The sequence below is a fragment of the Gossypium arboreum genome, chromosome 2, assembly GCF_025698485.1.
Source record: "Gossypium arboreum isolate Shixiya-1 chromosome 2, ASM2569848v2, whole genome shotgun sequence".
Classification (NCBI taxonomy): domain Eukaryota; kingdom Viridiplantae; phylum Streptophyta; class Magnoliopsida; order Malvales; family Malvaceae; genus Gossypium; species Gossypium arboreum.
Window position 1 is genome coordinate 108,076,745 of NC_069071.1, and position 21,042 is coordinate 108,097,786.

The 21,042-nt window shown below is 32.9% G+C and overlaps 1 protein-coding gene across 2 annotated transcripts; it reads right to left on the reverse strand.

The window, feature by feature from the left end:
• Positions 1-676: 676 nt before the first annotated feature.
• LOC108460193 (uncharacterized) lies at positions 677-13,269 on the reverse strand. 2 transcript variants are annotated; one of them, XM_017759590.2, is made up of 19 exons: positions 11,580-13,269; positions 8,984-9,069; positions 8,494-8,871; positions 8,320-8,403; positions 7,812-8,201; positions 6,389-6,449; positions 4,527-4,659; positions 4,243-4,379; positions 3,913-4,155; positions 3,580-3,824; positions 3,275-3,499; positions 2,967-3,188; positions 2,830-2,883; positions 2,676-2,741; positions 2,431-2,571; positions 2,285-2,338; positions 2,099-2,158; positions 1,585-1,983; positions 677-1,504 (listed from the first exon to the last, which is right to left on the reverse strand). In XM_017759590.2, the coding sequence occupies exons 1-19, from the start codon at positions 12,859-12,861 to the stop codon at positions 1,337-1,339; spliced, it is 4,428 nt and encodes a 1,475-aa protein (XP_017615079.1). In that variant the 5' UTR covers positions 12,862-13,269; the 3' UTR covers positions 677-1,336. The 2 variants fall into 2 exon arrangements, with proteins under 2 accessions (XP_017615079.1, XP_017615077.1); XM_017759588.2 differs by having other exon boundaries at positions 8,320-8,871; positions 11,580-13,255.
• Between the last annotated feature and the right edge of the window lie 7,773 nt (positions 13,270-21,042).

Here is a 21,042-nt window from a genome sequence, read left to right on the forward strand (position 1 = left end):
TCTTCTGCCACACGTTTAAATTCTGATCAAACCAGAGACAACACAGAAGCACGAGATCAATGAACTTTCAAATGCATCGACGAAGCACCCAACAACTCAACAAGAAATTGGTACGCACAATCTTGACCATAAGCAATCTCCACAGCGCCTCAAACTACAGAGTAACCGCACCCAAATAAAATATGATCAAGATCCACAATGCCCCCACAATGAGAACACTCCGGCGACAGCACAACACCCTTGCTCAACAAATGGAACTTTGTAGGACCAAAGGAGCGCAAACAACGCCACACAAAATCTATCACCTTAGGCGGAAGTGATAGATTCCAAAGAATTTGCCACGGGCCTTCCACAAACGAATCTAGAGTATCGGATTAATTTCGATATCAAGTATCACTATCGGTCAAAACAACAATAATATATTGAGATTGATTTGCAGTTAATTGATGACAAAATATCATCAAGAGTTTAGATGGCGAGTCACTATTCTCGTAATATTATGTAATAATCAACAATTCTCATAGTGATATCCTTCTACTTAAATGTCACAGTTGCATATGGTAGAATATAAATGATCAAGATAGTGAGTGGTAACGTAAACTCCTTGATAGAATTAAACCAAAAAAAGCATAGCAAATGAATGAACCGATATCAGATGATCAATGGTATTGGTATCTCTTTTAATAATTCATTTGCTATATACTTAAATAAATTAAAAATTACCGAGGAAGAGTTAATTTGATCTGAAATTAGTGGTCGTCATCTCGTACAATCCATGGGAAGATAAACTTCTATAATATCTGAGCAGACAGTACGAAACGAGAGTCGAGATGATGCCTTTGTACGCATCAAAATCACTGGTTGAGCAACATTTCTTTGGCAGGTTAACGTTAAGAAAAAAAATATGTACAACAGCTACACTATACATCAGACTCAGAGCACGCACAGTAGGACCCTTTCTCTTTTTTTTTTCTTTTTCTTTTTAATAAGCAAATCTCCATTCCTTTGTCCCACAATCCCTAACGACCCTTCAAGACTGAATTTTTTCTAGCCTCTAGGCAAACCTTGATGGAATGAAATTCTCACCCACTGTACAGTTACTCTTGTGAGATATACAACAAATGATATGCCAAAACTTCCCCATCCCGAGTCACATCACGCGGCTCATATGGCATTGAGGCCACACTGGCCCTAATCAACATCTCACCACTGCTTCTGCCACTCAACTGCCTTCATCAACATACACCTCCAGTTCCGCACGGAAAACAGTTACATTAGGCACAGATGGGCCGTCACCCTTCCATAAGGCAATCCACAACCGGTGTATTGACAAAGCCTAACCATTGTGCTCCAACTGTCCATCAGAAGTGGTATCTTGTGTGAGGTGCTTCTCCTTGGGAAGACAATCGACAGGAACATAACAATATCCTTTTGGTAACCGTGAATTCTTCATTGATGCTTCATCCGATGTCATTACCAGCTCCTTTTCAAATGTTTCAATTGGCTGAGATTCATCACAAGGCAAGCATCAGCCATATTCCTTTATCTATGCGCATGCATAAGAGAACGTGTAACAAATTTTACCTTCCTGGATTTTGAGTTCCATTCTGCATTATCCAAAGCATTACGAGATGCAAGAGAATATCTGTGTGGGATTTGCTTCCCAGAAAATGGCACCCTCTCATTTGGCTTCCGAACACAGAGGCTTTGGGAAGTGGAGCTGTTATCAGTTCTTTGATAATTGTCCACAGGCACAGGAACCTTTGCTTGGTGCTTCACTGAAAGTGTACTGTCCACAGTTACATCATCAGATCGCATTGCTTCACTGCATGATTTGTTATCATCTGTATGGCCTTTGAGAGAAGTTGTTGCAGATTCGGAGCTAACATCCGGATGGAAAAAGGGACTATGAACAAGCACTGAACGAGTAACATGATCTCTTTTACAGGCAAGTATTTCATGTAAGCAAAGAACCAACTCTCGCTGCAAACATTCACAAATTACATTCCAAGATTTATTCATAAAATAGAAAAACTATCCAACAGCAGCAATTGCACTGGAAAACAAGAGAATAAAAACAACCATTAAAAAAAATCACCTTCAATTTTTCACGTTTGATTATTCTTTCACAAAGAAGGCGTAATCTTTCCAGTTCAACCTGTAGAGGAGAATCCAAGGACAACTCAACAACCGCACAATTCATACACTAGTATACATTATGACACCAAAATTATTACATGGCACATATCTAAGCAAACCCAAAAGATGGCAAGAAAGCCCTTACCCGAATTTGCTTCATGTTTTTCAACTCCTCAATTCCATGTTTATGAGTTTCAACCTACATATGTTATTGAACATATAAACAATACAGGAAAAATAACATGCAACAAAAAATTCCGGTATTTTTAGAAGAAATCAAAATTTTCAAACCTTTGCTCTCTGCTCCACACTGTGTTGTTCACAATAAGCTTTGTGATGCAATTTGCCACCACCAAGCTTCACATTCATACAGAAGCCAGCACTTCTAGCACAGGAGGGATGGAAAGTGATCTGACAGTGACCATAACCACACTGCAAAGAATAAAACTGCAGCTGCTTAGATACAAGGTACATTAATTGCAACAATTTCTAGTTAACAATTTGAGTAAAAAAAGTAATTTTAATATATATCTCACCTTAATGCACGCACCACGCTTGCAACCACATATACAACAAACGTCAACCCCCCTTGAAGACAAATGCTGATATTCCATTCAATATAAATTCAAATAAGATCTATAGAACTTTCTCCAAGTAGTGATTATCTAATGCCTTAACATGCATACATACCATTCCCTCAACAGGATTAACTTGTCCCCTTCTGAATGTTGATTCAAGAACCCACTACAAAATACAAAAAGCCCCGTCATTTCATTTCATTGGCAAGAGATGAAACATTAAAAACCCCTCAAGAAAGAAAAAATCACCTCAGCACAGAAAGCATGTACCCACTGGCCATCTAAAGATTTCCTAAAAGCACCAGTAGTACCACCACATAAGCCACATTCTGCAGCAGGATAAGGCTTCTCCCAAAAATTTAGAGATGGAGCTCCGGAGGATCTAGATGAGAACAGTTCTTCACATAATTCACAGCGCCAAGGACCTGTAGATTCTTTAACGTTGCGATAGCAATCCAAGTGAACTGCAACCTGTGAACAAGACTAAATCAAAATTCCACACAGATAAAAGTAAAATTTCCCATTAAAGTAAAACTAATGGTTTTAGGCTAGAAAACCTTGCAGCCAGAACAGACTAAAATAGGATTCAGTACTGTCTCAGATCTCCTGCAGATATCGCACGACCTAGGATGTCCTTTAGAAAAATCTGTAACTGATTGAACAATATCTGAGTACTTTTCAGATGAAGTCCTTGAGACAGCATTCCTAGAAAGTGCATCTTTTGCTCTTGTCTGAGAGTTAATGCCGGCCCTTCCAACAGAAGCATTCAGCTTCAATACATTCTGCAAGAGAATAGAGTGAAATTTTATCCATATCTAGGAGCAGAGAAAAATAAATGCAAAAGAGGATCCATAAGAATAACCTCTTGATGACTAGAATCTTCCAAGCCATCTTTTCTCGATGAAATCCTGGAGGAAGCAGCTACAGCAGCAGTTGCAGCAGCCAACACTGCCTGTGCCTCCTTATGTCTTCTCTCTTTACGGCCCTGCTTCTTTGCTTCTCTTAGCTCATAAAGATATCGATTAACAAGCATAGTATCCCATATCTTTATCCTTGATGCTTCAACCTCCTGTGGTAGACTTTTAGCAACCCTAGAAACTAAATTATCTGTAAGCAGAAACACACAAAATGCAGGATATAGGTTATGACAAAGACACGTAAACAGAAAGAACCCTAAAGCAGAAAAGATGAATACCGGTAACATAGTTTCTTGAAACTGCATTGCCCAGTAACCTATGCTGATAAAATATAATTTCCCCTTCCACTTCATCCTCTGGAGAAAATTGGAGAGCTCTCAATTTCCTAGCCTTAACTGACAGCTCTAAATCATCAACAAGACAACTCTTTTCATTGCACATTGAATGTTCACTTTCGTGACTGCAGCAAACACTAGCATTTGAAGATGCCACCAGACGAGAGAGATCTCCCTCCTTTGTACCTGTAAAGTGGAACTTATTAGACCTACTCAAAAAGACAAGCAGAAAGAAAGAAGAAACTGCAATCTAAATAGTGAGATGAAACTTGCCATAGAACTCATTTAATGTGTCCTTTCTGCCTTCACACTCACCCACTCTATTCTTGCAAAGCAACCCATTGGGCATCTGCAGCAATTGCTTCTGTGTATACGGGTGAATGTAGAAGTTAGAAAATTCTTCAGTTCTTCTGCAATACAAAATTGTCAAGAATCAGAGATTATCTCATCAAAATAGATAGAAAATCTCCTTCAAATTATAACAAACACTTATAAGGGGAAAAAGAGCTATAGGGTGCTGGTTTAACAAATAGAGAGAAGTCTTTTCACAAATTTACATGAGATTGGCGATAATTGGATTAACAATCGAGCAAATAGAATTTCCTTGATCTGTTTTCTTCTCAGGAGTCATTGCCCTCTCTGATTGACTCTTTCCATGAAGGCTGTCATTTAAGAGATCAGTTGAATTTCCTGTCCAATTGTACAATTATGGATACAATTCACATCAGAATCATAAAGAATAATTAAATTGATTGAGCTAAATCAAAGAAAACATGGAAAAGAAAGACAACAAATCACAGATGCGACATTGTTGATGATAAAGAGACGCCAGCATCTTGATAATTCATACAGTAGAAAAAAGACAGCTTGACTATATGACCTGATTTGAACTGCCCCAAGTTCCTAGAAAACATAGGACTATTTTGGTCACCCTAGGTCAAATCTAACTTCCAAAAAAATTTTAATGCAATGTAAAATATTTTCATGAATACTGTACAATGCAATCTTATCACGTAACTTCGTGATTTAGCCATCCAAACAGATGCAAACAGAAACTTTCAACTGACAGTTAGCACTGCAAAAGAAATTCACAGATTCTACCCATGTTACCTAAATTCTTCATTTTACCAAATCTGATACCTATATCTAACATATATCCATATATGGATATGAGAGAATGATGTCCGAAATATATGCAAAAATTGAAAAAGTTTATAATACCCATCTAGATGCAGAGCCGTGTCCAACACTTGGCCCCATCATAGGATACTACCACTAACACTTGTCATTAAATTAGCTAAAGGATTTGCTCTCAATTTTTTTAAAAAAAAAATAGCTCATGGATTGACCAGCCTTGGCATGTCACTTGATTCTACAAGACACATGAACTGCTTGCAATACTAACAATTACTATTAACATTATTCTTGGCATGAGAAGCCAACCGTGTCGCAATCTGCTTAAACATATCATGAAAAAAGGAATATGGGTGGGAATCAATACCTCTTGAACAAGACAGCATGGCACCCATAATAAAATCCAAGAACCAAATTTAACATATTTAATCCAGTGAACAAAAACAATCGGGACTTGAGACAACTCTCAAAAATGTACAATGAAGAACTAGCTTTTATGAACAAATAAGCATAAATCTAGAAAATAGAACTCATCTGACTAGCATTGGACAAGATAAAACATAAAAAAGGCATAGATGTTTCATAAAGTAAACTAAAAGCTAGTTGCTTCAAGAAAAATTCTGAACGAAAAAAGGAAAAACTTTAGTGCCATAATTTCAACGAAAATATCTCAATTGAAACTCATGCATTTCAGCCAAAAGAAAAGAAGGGGGGTGGGGGCAATGATTTTAAACCTTTTCCCGGCAAATATTTCCAGTATAACAAATTTCTATGACACTGATAAATATTTCTGTCTCTTCTGATACTTCATTCTCTGAGGGAAATTCTTTTGCAACAGAACTTTCACAAACAACAAGGCAAGATTAACAGCAAAAGTGTTCACTAAGCTAAATTAATAAGAAGTGTTCAGCCTCTGTTTCCTGTTTTAACTGGAAATGCAGAAATATAAAAATTGAACCTTCTTCAAGAAATAGAGTTTATTTAAGAATGATGACATTCAGACATGGTTACTTTCATATATACGCATATTAGAACCTTCTATACACAACCAACCAGAATACAGTTTACAATAAACTACCATTTAGTTTTTATATGTAAGGTCTAGGCATGTAGTGAAATGAAAACAGAGAATAAGAAAGCGCAAAGTCAAGCATATATATTATTGGAAAAAATGTTAACAAAAATAACAGTGTCCAGAAACAACCAAGGAATATTTACTTAACAAGAATATAGCTTGACCAACAAACAAGGCATTACATAAAGCAAAAAATTCAACAAAGAGTACCTTCAGATGTGTGAAAATGCCTCTCTGGAGAGTGCTGGGAAACATCAGGGTTGACTGAATTCTACACAGATGAGGAAACATCACTTAAGAAATGGATGAAGAGTTAACGGATAATGTATAGGCATAAAATTAACCGAACCTATAACACAATACATAAAGTACTCTTTCCAAAGCAGTTTCTTCTTTAAATATATAAGAGTCAAGGCATTGAAAGTTATCCACAGATCACTCAAAAATTAAATCAGAGTGAAAACAGGAAAAAAAAAATATGTATTAATTACGAAAATATGTATTAACTAAAAAATTATATAAATATTAATGTTTAAAAAGTATATTTTTGTTTTTAATAGTAAAATAAGAGGAAGGAAAACTAGAACACTATATTATACATTACAAGTTCATGTTTTGCACTTCTTAGTTCATTAAAAGACATTTCCTTCATTGCACATGGTATACTTACACGACCAAACCTTAAAATAAGGCAAAAATGCTGACTACAAAAATCTAAACATCAACTTTGATGAAGACGAAGATGGAGATGAAAATCTCTAGCAAAATATATCCTTTTTAGTTCATTAATCAGTGTTAATATTAGTAAGATTAAAATAATGGTTTTACATACATCACAAAAGAAACACTTTCAAATTGTTACAACTTAAAGGGCGCATGGTAGATCAACATACTGCACAACTTATTCTCAGATGAGCATTGGTGAACAAAAAAATTTATGCACTTGACTCAAATGAGTATTGGTGAAAGCGGCTTAAAAACAACTTTATAGAGACATTATATGAACTACAACTACAATGTTCAATCACATACTAAGGAACACAACTGGAACATATTTGGTAATTGATTCAGGAAAGCAATATCTAAAAACTAAACAAATTCAAAATCAAAGCATTAGAAAAAAGAAGGCTTTTATGACACGAAATCCCAAGACAAGAAACCAGACAGCTGAAACTTAGAACAGAGAATCCCTAATGCATCTAAACCTACTCCAGAACCTCCAATCGCATCAAAAGAAAGGAGATACACAGTTATAATATACAAACGATATTGGCAGCTGATGGCAGTATAAAATATAAAGCAACATGCACAAAAAGAAGTTTTGGTTCAAAAAAAATCAATGTTGATGATTAAAAATTCTAATTAACCAGAAAAGCTCCAGCAACATAGGACATTTATATCAGATTAGCAACGGCTACTAATAAGCAAGGAACAGTATATCAGATTAGGGAAATGGTGAAAATACTAACCACAGAGAAATACGAGGAGTTTATATATCCAACCATTATTAGCAAAGAAGTAAACAGAACATGTATATACAAGCTCGAAGACAAAATTCAATAGAATAATCGATTAACCAAAAGTTAGCTTGCCAAAGAACCTCCGAAATGAACATTACGATTTGGTATATTACCCTTCCAGTGGCATCAAGAATGGATATTTTACTTAAATCATTTGTTTCTTCCTTAGCAAGCAGATCAACCCTAACTTCATCCATCACTACCCCAATATCATCAGTAGTTTCATCAGAGGAGCATAATATTTTGTTATCCCTCAAAATCCTCACATTATTCTTGGTTCTTCTCCAAGGAGGCATAGGCTTGACAGCTACAAGATCTGCTATGTCAGACTTGGAGGCCATTATATCGTCAGAAATACCCGTTCCAGTCTCATCAGTCTCATCCTTCGATGAAATCAAAGACTTAATATTAACTTTTAAATTTTTCAGGGAAGTGCCCATATATGCATGATTACTAAGCCATTTCACTATTTTGCATTGCAGGTCAGGTGCCAAGCTATCATTCTGAAGAAAGGAAGACCAAAAATAACATCAAAGAAAATTAAATGGAGGTGAAAGCTGCAAACTTAAACTGCTTTCAGAAAACAAGGGCAAATAAAGTAACCACAATTGCAGGTATTACATTTAATGAAGCACTCAAAGAATCAGCTGAGATTCCAATCTCCGATGCTATATCTTTTACATTGACTTTCCCTCGGTCAATTAGCTGCATCATGTGTAGATTGTAAGACAGAACAATCTGGAAACTTAAAAACATTGATAGAACTATCAACCCAAGGATGACTGGATCAAATACCTTCTTCAAAATCATTGCAAAATTAAGAGAGCTAAATGGGCTATGTTCATCATCATTTGTCCTCTCCAACAACCCCACATCAACCAGATGCTGTGCCTCACCACATTCTGATGCAACTTGGGCATTTGATCTGGTACCAGACACGTCTATCTCCTGCAACTCACCATCACCAGATTTATCATCTAGACCTATGCCCACTGCAATTTTATCTCCATTACTTTGGCTAATTTTTGAATTGTGAGAATTGTCCATAGATTGCAGCGAAAGTTGGTTGGTGATAGAAGAGTCTGTGCCAGAAGCACAAAGTTCTCCATGTTGTGGGGAACTGCTGTTATCATGGATTTCTGAATGTTTAGAGCAAAATGCCCGTAACTCAATCTGTAGAAAGAATAAAGAGTATTGATGACAAGAAAACCTCAAAATAAGAACAAAATAGTTACAAATAAATAATAACAAAAAAATCCATATTCAGGGAAAAAATGACACTTGCATTATCACACCCAAATCTTCCCCAAACTTCCATTCTATGCCTGGCTTCTCTTGCACATATAGGATGGAATGAGGTTCTGCAAGTTCCTGCAAAAACGACCAACATCCATCACAACCAAAAGCATTATAAACTCATGTCAAGATAACAGATAGCTCAGCATTGAAGCAACATGCGAATCAAGTTAAAAACTTGCTCAAATTTAGCAGCAAGGAAACCTAAGTGTGCAAGGTCAAACTTTTGTGATCATTTATGTTGAGATAGTTTGTCTTTAATAAAAGTTACGCTCTTTGATAAATTATTGAATATGCTATGGACTACAGACGGTATTAACATAAAAAATTAAAGAAAATTATATTTGGACAGAAGAGGCAAATACACCATGTAATTAACTACCAACCCATTACACAAAACATGATAGGTAAAAACCTATTGCAACTTGGAAAGCATTGGTGAAGTTTGACTTCAGAACATTATCCAGCAACAAATAGCAGCGCTGTGACAAGGCAAATAAATCCATGGACTCATTGGAGTCCCTTCAAAACTTTAAATAAAATAATCATTTTCAGGTTCCAACAGCAAAAATTATCATGATTGGACTCCAACCAAAATGAGGGTACTAATCAATACTACTGACCTACTCAAGTCCTTTTCCTCAAATTCCTGACAACAGCTTTGCTAACCAAAAAAAGGTAACCAATTATTGGATCTTCAAGACACCCAAGCAGACATTTTTCTTCCTTAATATCAGCATTGGGGATGGATATGATGATATCATTCTCATTCCAAGTAAAGAGACCAAAAGATTTTCAACAGAAGACAAGAACAAATAATTTTATCTATATTGCCCATTTCTAATCCAAAATGTTGGGAAGATAGATTATGCTAAGAAAACCAGTGCCATAAACTGTGTTGAAACAAGTATGAAACACACACACACACACATCGATAATATTTTCATGAGAACTTCCTTTCACTGATCAGCTGCAACCACCCTTAACTTCATCCAATGTCTACACAAGATCCAAGAAAGTCATTATCCCAAGAGAAGGAGAGTCACCTAGGTTCTCTTAATTGCTTCTGCATAACAGCCTTCCTAAGTGATATCTCACACTTGTATCAAAAGAAAAACCCAAAAAGTTGTCAGCACAGAAAGCATTTAAACTGTCCTCTCCAGTTTCTTCATTAAATATTTTGAAGGCACAAATTCAAGTTTCAAAACACCTTTTCTGAACAAATCAGTAGCCTCTGATAGAAAAATATGCTCTTGATTCTTGACCAAACCTGTTTATCTCCATAGCAATATTATCAGAAGAGAACTTTCTATAAAGGTTTGTTGACCAAGGAGGAATCTCAACTCTCAAACTACCTTGCCTCCTCCTTCATATACTCAGAAAATTCCCAGATCAAATAACTTTTATAAGAGAGCAGAAGTGACACAAAAATGATAATGGAGGTTGATACTCAAGTTGGTGAATGCTGAATAGTTTCCATCAAGCATTCTACTTTTACAAGTTCCCTTACCAGGTAATTTATGGTCACAATACAGATCAATTCACATTTTATGGGAATAAACCCTGCAACGGCACACCAAATAAGTTGCACATATGTTACCTCCCTAGCAAAAAGAGAAGAGAATGGAAAAACTTTCTACAGATAAGAAGGATTCTAGAAACAACTATTCCTAATTGAACTTTGCCAACTTCCGCACCATATGGACCTAAACCAATCATAAACCTAAAGGTGCCAATAAACATAAGCTGAAAGCTGACAGATTATTACCACAATTTTGAACAAATAACACCTACCACAAGAGCCATTTTACTTGTTTGTAGACAGCATATTACATTCTGATATTTAAACATCTGGCCTCACTCCCAGTATTTTCTCAAATACCTTACTTTATTTCCCCCCTACTGCCCATAATGATACCTTAAAAAATGCAAGTAGTTGTTGTAGTGAGTATATCTTCTCTCTACTAGATATTCCTCATGCACATATTAAGATAAAATTAAAAAAGAAAACTATTCTAAGACAGTTTGAATAGATTGCTGCACCAAAATATGAAATGGACTGAAAGCCACCAGTACATAGAGAAGAGATATCCATCCTTCTTATAACACAAGAGGCAGCAAATAATCATTCAAACTTGGCAAAAAAAGGCAAAAATTTTTAGATAGGCTCCTTAATATGAACAATCCAACTTACCATGTTAATAATACTACCATTTCAGCTAAAAAAATACAAAAGAAATGTGGAAACTTTTGTAAAAGGTAGTTCCCAGTCCTGTTATATGTGAACAGAAAACAAAAGGAAAAATAAATTTCTCTACTAACAAGATGCATAAACTGAGTGACACCATGGACAAAATATCAGCTTATTTTATTTGAATTTTTTAAGTTACTACTTATAAACAACAAAATAATTGTAGCCATTACTCTTGATAAGAAACACTTTCAAAGAACACATTTTCCAGTTGCAAATCTCTAGACTAATGGAAATAAAAAGCAGCCAAAGATTTGCATAAAAGAATGCACACCTTGAACGAAAAAAATAGAAGCAGAATGCCACGGAAAAAAAGACAGAGCAACGAACATACCATGACTGCACCGAACACACGCACCATTCTTCACCTTGCATACATTACAGACTAATTTCTTTCTGGTGTCATTTATTCCTCCCGCATTAATAATTGGTTCCATCTTTTTCAAGTCTTCTATATAAACCTCAGGCATCCAGTATGAACAAAACAAGTGAGCAAACTCCACAGATGAACCATTTTCATCATTCTTTTGGACAGGCTTTAATGCACCACCCTGCTTCGGACAAAGTACACAAGATTTCACTGTACCATCGCCATCATTTGTCAGCTCACACCAAGAACAGAGCCAAGAACTATCTACATCTTTTTGCACACCATAGCACTTCTGATGAACAGCGACCTTGCAAGAACTACAAACAATTAACCTGTTTGATCCTTTTCCAGTATCACCAGTGCAACAAAAGTGACATAAAGATGAATCCCCGTCACATGGACGAGCAACTAATATTTTCTCCAGCCCAGCATCTTCTCCAACAAGCTTCCGCTTCTTTGAAGGCCGCTCTGAAGATAACAATATCCTACTCCTAGAACCTAAAAGCCACTCTAAACTACTAGTTGAATCTGGAAAAAAGTGTCCTTCTGTTTCCTTTGGTGAAAACTGAGCTTGCGTTGCAACGCTATCAATTTCCATTAAGTGCCCATCCTCAACCCTGACGACCTCCTTCCCTTCTTTACCAACATTACCATTTGCATTCACACCATTAAAATTCTCTCCACTACTCACACTCGCCTTCTCATCCACTTCAGCATACAAATTTGAATTCCCTGTTAGCTCATTTCCAACATAAGGAATCATAAAACACTTCTTCCTAGCAGCTAAAAACCTGGATGGTATAATCTCAAACAAAGCATCAATATCCGGCAATGCTAGGTCCCGAAAAAACACTTCCGTTTCAGCCCAAATGCTGGCTTCTCGAGCCTTTTCCCCCTGCCTGGAAGACTTCTTATCTGCTCCCGAATGCGACTTCTTATGCTTCTTCCTACTATCAGTCTGCTTCAACAAACTAGCCAGTCCACTGGGCAGTGTTGGCACACTCAACCCCGACACAGAACCACCTTCAGGGACATCAAAAGGGGAACGTTGGCAAAGGGCTTTCCGTGCCTGAGAAAAGAAATCGACACCAACATCATATTGCTTCTCGGAAGTCTCAGATTGGATCACCGGACTCCGACTGGAGACCCCAGAAATCGGGCGGCAAAGCCTCTCCTCGGTGCCGCAACCTCCATCCGCACCCCTACCCATCATCTTCTTCTGCCGGTGGCATAGGGCTCCGGTCATCACCAACGACAACCAAAAGCATCAGTACCACCAACCCCTTGGTATTCCATAAAAAAAATCGAACCCTAGGTCTAACCCTAACCCTAATCCTATCTCCAGCCCTTGGAAAACACAAAACCCTAACCCTAAAAATCAAGTTCCACTATCAGTCATTCCGAAGGAGAAATAAAAGAAGGGGGAATAGCCATAGAAAAGGGAAACAAAGAGGATAAACTCGCGTCTAGGGTTAGGGTCTTGTTTCGGATCCGATTTTAAGTGTTGCGTTGTTTTTGTTTTTTTTCGAACTTTTTTTTTCTTTTTGGGAATTTCGAAGAGAGAGAAAGATAGCGAGTGAGAAGGGGGGGGAGGGAAAAAAATAAGAGAGAGAAAGATTCGCGTTTTTTGCAGGCAGAAAGGACGGTTCGTTTTAGGAGGTTATTTACTTTTTATTTTGTTTTTAAGTGGGGTTTTGATAACATGTAATGACACCTAACATGTATACTCGTGCAGTTGCCTAGTTTCACCACGTGGCATTCTTATATTTGTTTAACCGGATAAGATGTAACTTCTTAGTATATCTTTATCAATAATATGATAAATAACTCTAACCTATTTATGAAATAAATAAAATCGCATTATCTATAAATAAATAAATAACTATAAAACCAGCTCATTAGGAGCTATTAATAAACCTGATTATAAGTCGTGTTACATGTATGGTCTGCTTAAAAAATAAAAAAAATTGGATAAAAATATTACCTTAAAATAAGTTTGGATAAAAAAATTAAACAGATCAAGCCTCGAGCAATTTTTTTAGTTCAGGTCTAGCCCGGCTTGAATCTCATGCCTATACTTTATTTTATATTTTCAATTTATTAGTAAATATTTATTTTAATATTTTTAGTGTATTTAATGCATTATATTTTTTAATTTTATTTTTATATACAAAAATTTATTACAATCGAGCTTGGGTTTAACATTTTTATTATGAGTTAGACTTAAGTAAAATTTTATGTCTATTTTTGGGTCGAGCATAGTCAAGCCTAAAAGGCAGATCTCAAATTCGACACCGACCTAGCTCGACCCATAATTAGGTCTAGCCATTAGGAGTAAATAGGGATGTTGTAGTAATTCGCAATCATTAGAAATTAATGGGGCAAAATGGGTAAATTATCAACACTATTTTGCTACGAACATGGGTATTATGAAAATTTAAATATAATAATATTTTAGTGAAATCACAACAGATTAAGTCTAAATAATAAATATGATTACCGCAACTCAAACTTAAATCATACATGAGACAATAAACATAATAGTATTTTAAATTATTATTAAATGGCTAATCAAAATGCAATTATTTTTATATAATATCAAACTGGACTTTTCATTTTTCTTTAAAAATTAATAATTTTTATATGTTATATAAAACGACCTCGTAATGAACTTTATCAAATAAATAAAGGTAAAATAGGTATGTAAACTTAAATGTAAGGGTCAAAATGGATCTTTCAATTTTATATAATAATTTTTATTAGAATTATAATTGTTTTTATATAATATCAAAATGCTGTTATTTTTATATAGTATCATAGACCTTTCATTTAAAAAAATATTTTCTTATTATATAAAACCACTTCCAAAGAAATTTTATGGAATAAGTAGAGGTGAAATAGATATGTAAATTTAAATATATAATAATTTTTCAATAGAAATATAAAAATAACTAATCAAAATGAAATTATTTTTATATAATATCAGTATATAAATTTTAGAATAATATCATTATATATTAATTATCTCATAACAAACATGTAATTTTCTATTTTAATTTTTGTAAGTACTGACATGAACCTTTTTACATTCCAATAAAATTAATTAATTTCTTAAATAAAATTTTAACATTTATTGTTATAATTTTTTTATCATTGATTCAGTTTTTTAATTTTGACTATTCTACTATTACATTTTAATTAATTAATAAAACTTTCAATATTCTCTTTATTACTTTTCAATAGTTACATTTTTAAATGCTTGATAAATACTTTAATTTATCTTTTAATTTTTTCTATTGTTGTATTTTTTAAAATTTTACGTTACTAATTTTGATAGATGTTGCAATATTTCTTTATACATATATAAGCATCTTTACTTGAATTACGAAGAAGAGCTTGTCTTGAAATGGTAGCATTTGACGCTTTAATTCAAAGTTTTGAGAGAGGAAGGCTGAGTGAGAGAGGGGGGAATCAACATGGTTGAAGGGCAATGGCTCAGTATGCCCAAAGTTGAACCATTAGAACCGTTTAGTTTATATGTTTGGTATTTGTTAACTTCTTTATTTTAATTTTGCCTTTTAGTTTTTGTAATTTTTCATAAATAATGTTAACTATGATTTTCATTATCTTCTACTGTAAGTACGTGCATGAATGAAAGACTGTACATTGATATTTCTTAGATTAGTGATAAATTTTAATAAGAAACTGAGTTAGGATATAGAATCTCATGTTACATCAATATTGTGTTTCTTGGAATTGTATTTTGATCTATTTATGTAAAATGTTGCATACATATATTATCAATAGGATAATTAAAAACAATATTTTTACTGCTTATATCTATAGGGTGGTGTTCGTTAGTTATGTTTTAATTTTTAATGGTTATATGTTACAATTTTAATGAATCAATTTAACTTTAAATATTTTTTCCATAGTCATTTAGATTATTTTTAATTTATAACTAATTAGTTATACTTAAATTTTTAATCGATTACTTTTTTGTCTTTAAATTCTTTATATATATAAATATATATATATATATATATATATATATTAATGTTATCATTGCATAAGCTTTAATTGTTGTGTAAATTCTTAGTGGACAATTCTCAACAAATATTATAATTGGTTGCTCTTGACCTTGAAAATATATATAGAAGATAAAGCGAGACAAATTTAATAGTTTAAGTATCATTTTTAATGAAAAAAATACTTCAAATACTAATTTGAAAATTAGGATATAATTTAAGGGCTATTTTGCATATAAACCAAAATTGTATTACTAAAATCCATCTTGAACTATTTATGTAACACTTTTAACTCGTATCCGTTACCGAAACAGGGTTTCGAGGCATTATTAGGATTTACATATTATTTAATAAAAATTTCAATTAAATATTTACCGATTCAATCAATAGCTTGGCACTTGTCTAAGAATCAAACAACAACATTGTTAGTATCCTTGTACATATTTCATATAATTTCAACATTGATATACCTATTTTCTCGACATATCACACTTGAGTTTAATAATAGTCTCAACTTACATAATTTCCTTGTATCAACATATCAAAGATAATCATATATGTACATGTCACGAAACATATTATTCTCTTACCGTTTCTTCATAAACATATATCATTCATTTCGTTATATCAATATTTCATGCACCATCATTTCCATATATCTTATGCATATTTATTCTGGTAATAGTTCATATCAAACTTAACATAAATTATATTCCATGTACCTATACTTATTTCATTTATCTATTTTCATAATTATTTCATGCAACTATTTTGTACATATATTTCCATATGACCAATTCTTGTAAACATTTCACACAACCATTTTGTACAACCAATTCATATAACCATTCATCATCTGATACATATTATCTGAATATCAATTGTTCAACAGATGTCATAGCGTCTTCCATCCACGGTCTTATTTATCTTTGACATGATGCCATAGTGTCTTTCAACTATGGTCTTACTCATTTCTTGTCATGTTGCCATGGTATCTTGCAACCATGGTCTTGTTCATTTCATGTCACATTGCCATAGTCTCTTTAAACCATGGTCTTATTCATTTCCCGTCATGTTGCCATGGTATTTTTCAACCATGGTCTTGTTCATTTCATGTCACTTTGCCATGGTATCTTTCAACCATGGTCTTACATATTTCATGTCACGTTGCCAAGGTATCTTTCAACCATGGTCTTACACATTTCATATCATGTTGCAATTGGTATCTTTCAACTATAGTCTTACACATTTCATTTCAGAAAGCACATTCCCGTGAACATCATCCTTACAGCGGGATTACCAGTCCAGGTTAAATCCCCTGTAATATAAACTCATAGAGTATTGTCGAGATTACCAGTCCAGGCTAAATCCCCTGCAACGACAATTACTCTAATGAGCTTGGATCTGAATTACCAGTCCAGGCTAAATTCAAACTCTAATTCGGATTACCCGTCCGGGCTAAATCCATTTTACACGTATTCTTCGGGATGGCTATATCAGGATAGGATAACTCGTCCGGGCTAGATCCTTTTTACCGTCAATTGCTTTTCGTTTAACCGGGATTTCTACCCCTTTTTATCAAATATATCAATGTTTCATCAATTTTCATATAAGGGATATTTAAATCATATTCACATCAATAACATATATTTCAAGTATTTAAGAATATAATTCAAGTTACACGAACTTACCTGGCGAAATTGCAGAAATATCAAGATTCAGGGGCATTTTGGTAAATTTTTTATTTTCTCCGGTTTTCACCCAATCTTGATCCAAATTAATAATTTCATTCAATTTATTAATTTAACCAATAAAACAATTCATTTCCTTCATTTTGGTCATTTTTGACATTTTTACAAAATTGTCCTTATAGTTCTTCTTTTATTCAATTTAGTCCCTGAGCCTAAAACATACAAATTATCCATTTTAAATGTAAACCCTTGCTAGCTGAAAAATCATATATTTATTTTCCTCCTCCTCCTCTCCATTCCACATCCTTAATTTATATAACATGCTACAAGTAACATTATCAATAATTTCACTATTTACTTATATGTATATTCAAAACTGTCCATTTGCGTCATAGTCACTAAATTATTTATATCTTGAGTTACAGAACACAAAATTAAGATCCACCAATTTTCCATGAAACTAGACTTAAGTATCTTCTTACCATAAAATTTTCAGAATTTTTTATTTAGCCAATAAGTACAATTTATTCTTTAAATTCACCCATGTTATGTTGTCTGATAGTTCTGACCCTTCTTCACTAAAAATTAATTATCTCATCGTACAGGATTCAAATGATGTTACCATTTATTTCTCTTGAAAATAGACTAATTAAGGATTTTAAACATATAAATTTAAGCCATTAATTATTTTTCTCCAAATTTTGATGATTTTCCAAAGTAAGATCAGGGGAACCCAAAGTCACTCTGACCTTGTCTCACAAAATTTATTATTTCTCATACTTCATAATTCCATTGCTTACATCGTTTCTTCTATAAGAAACTAGACTCAATAAGATTTAATTACATTTTTTTTCATCCTCAAATTATATTTCCACAATTTATGGTGATTTTTCAAAGTTAGCCTACTGCTGCTGTCCAAAACTGTTTTAGTGCAAGATGTTTATTTACCACGTTTACAACACCCTTATTTCTTTCTCTACACTATTTCTCATCACTTTCTCTTATTTTCTCTTCACTAACATATCAAGAACATAGGACTATATGTAAGGAAACTCTATATTAACATCAATCCCATGCTTTTTCAATAATATCAAACTTAAAAATATATTGAAATCTTGATGTTCTTACCTTGTCTCATTGATTTCAATCTTTAACTTGATTTTCTCTCTCCTCCAGCTTCTATTTCTTGAATCTAACTTGATATTCTAGCTCCTCATAGTCTCCTTGTCATCTTTCTCTCTTGGTAGCTATGGAAATTCTTTTGATTTTTGGTTGAAAATGATGAATTTTTGGTAAAAAGACCAAATTGTAAAGAAATGAAAACTTATTTTCTTCTTCTTCTCCTCACATTGGTATTGCATGGGAAAGATGATGAAAATTCTTCATCTTTCCTTCCTAATAAAATAATAATAAAATAATAATAAAATATCTTATTAAAATATTAATAAAATAATATTTATCTAATTAAATAATTATAAAATATCAAAATATCTCTAGCATAATTATTGCCTTCTAGAATTCTCTCTCTTTTCAATTGACCATTTTGCCCTTTATGATCTTTTAAAATTCCATCCTTGAGTCATCATTTAAATTTGATAAAATTGTAATTTAGTCCCTCGTGATTCTTCACCTTTTCAATTTGGTCCTAATTCATCAATTTCCTTTGGTTTCTAGATTATTCCACCCTTAAAATATTTGCATTATTAGTCTTTCAACTTTTTCATATTTACACTTTAATCCTTCAAATTTTAAGTATTTACTATTGAGCCACAAAACTTTTCTCACTTTTATAATTTAGTCCTTTATTGAATCAAGATATCATAATCTACTTCTCAATGTTGTCATAACTCAAAATTTTCCTTTTGTCACTTTATTTCCTTATTTTACTTTATCAAAGATAATATCTTACTATAAAATTTTCCGAGGTATTATAATCTAAATTTTTATTAATAAAATATTAATATAAACATTAAAGAATTATATTTTTTGTACAAATAGACTAAACAAAATTGGTATATACAAAGAAATATAAATATTTTCATATAATATTAAAGATTCATCATTTAAACTTTGATTGTATTGGCAAAACTGATATTAAAATATTGAGTGTTAAGTTTGAGTCTCATATCAAATGAATCATATATCAATTCTCCTCTAAATTTATTTTAATTAATTAATTTGAGTTAAGTTATTAAAATTTACTCTTATAAAATGTTTGAATATATAATCAAACTATATTTAAAGGAAGTTATATTATGATTTTTTTTACATTTATATTGTAATTTTAATACTATTTATGATTGGTTAAAGTGTTTAGAAGGTCACTTTATTATAGGATTAAATCAAATTAATCTCTTTATTATTAAATAGATCAATTTAATCCTTATATTATTAAAGTGAATCAACTAAGTCCAAATTATTATAGAGTTAACATTTATTGTATAAAAATGTATTGCAATTCAATTCCAAACAAATTATTTCATTTACAAAATCATGAAAAACTTTAAAATAGTAAATGTTTAACTCTATTCAAACATGGCTTTGTTTTATTCTTTTAATAGTATATGGACTAAATTGATCTGTAGTAACCTGATACAACGATGTTGAAAATTATAGTTTCAGGGCCTCATTTTAGTGAACTGAGTTCTAAATAATAAATAAAAATATTTGTGGAGTTATGTTAAAAATGAATCGAATTAAGGATAAGTAATTTAGTTAATTGGAATATTTAATCTAATCCAATGACTAAATTGTAAAGTTCATTTGCTTTAGATTTTAATCAAAGAATATTTAAAGGGATTTGAGTTGTAATTAATTCGAAGGCTTAAAATAACAATTAGATTTTGTTGAAATAAAGCTTAGTGAACGATAAGTGGGCTGTGAATTATTATTGGTTAATTTTTGTATATATGTTGAAAAAAAAATTTTAATTGAGAAATTATGTTGAAATCCTAAAAATTTATCGATCTACATTGTTTTTGGAGAGAGAAAGGAAAATACACCCTACATGACGCATTTTCACTGCGTAGTCTCCCACCTGAAAAGAAATCACTTCGACTATAAGTCGATGAGCACCAGACTCTTTTTTTTTTTTTTGTATGTTCCCAACTGTGGCTTTTCACAAGTATTACTTTGGCTGAGTCGATGAGTGTTGGACACATTAACCATCAAACGTTTTGACGAGTGCTAGGCATAATCAGTGCTTCGAATAAATTGATGAGCATCGAGCGCAATTTTTTTGGTTTAAGTGGTACCAATGAGGCACTGGGTGTAGAATTACGGTGTTAGTAAGATTTGTAAATTAGTTTGGGTTTGAGCTATGTATTAATGAATATAAATGTTGAATATGAACGATGGTTTAATTTAAATTGGTAATGCAATGCGATATGACAAAATGAGACAAAATTGAATAATGTTGCATACAATGTTAGCAAAAGTGATAATAAGTTCATTTAAATAGTTTGGTTAGTTGAAATATCACATTTTGTTTATTTGAGATACATGTGTATATTAATGTATTAGAAGGAAACAAATCATCTAAGTCCAGTCATCTAAATTTCATGTTATATTGAGTGAGTTATAGAAATACTATTGGAATTATCACTTACCAAATGATCTTGTTTTCATATGCAGGTTAGGTCTATTTTAAGATCTTGTACTCAGAGTCGTCAGCATCCAACTGACAAATCTTAGACTCCACAAAGTTCA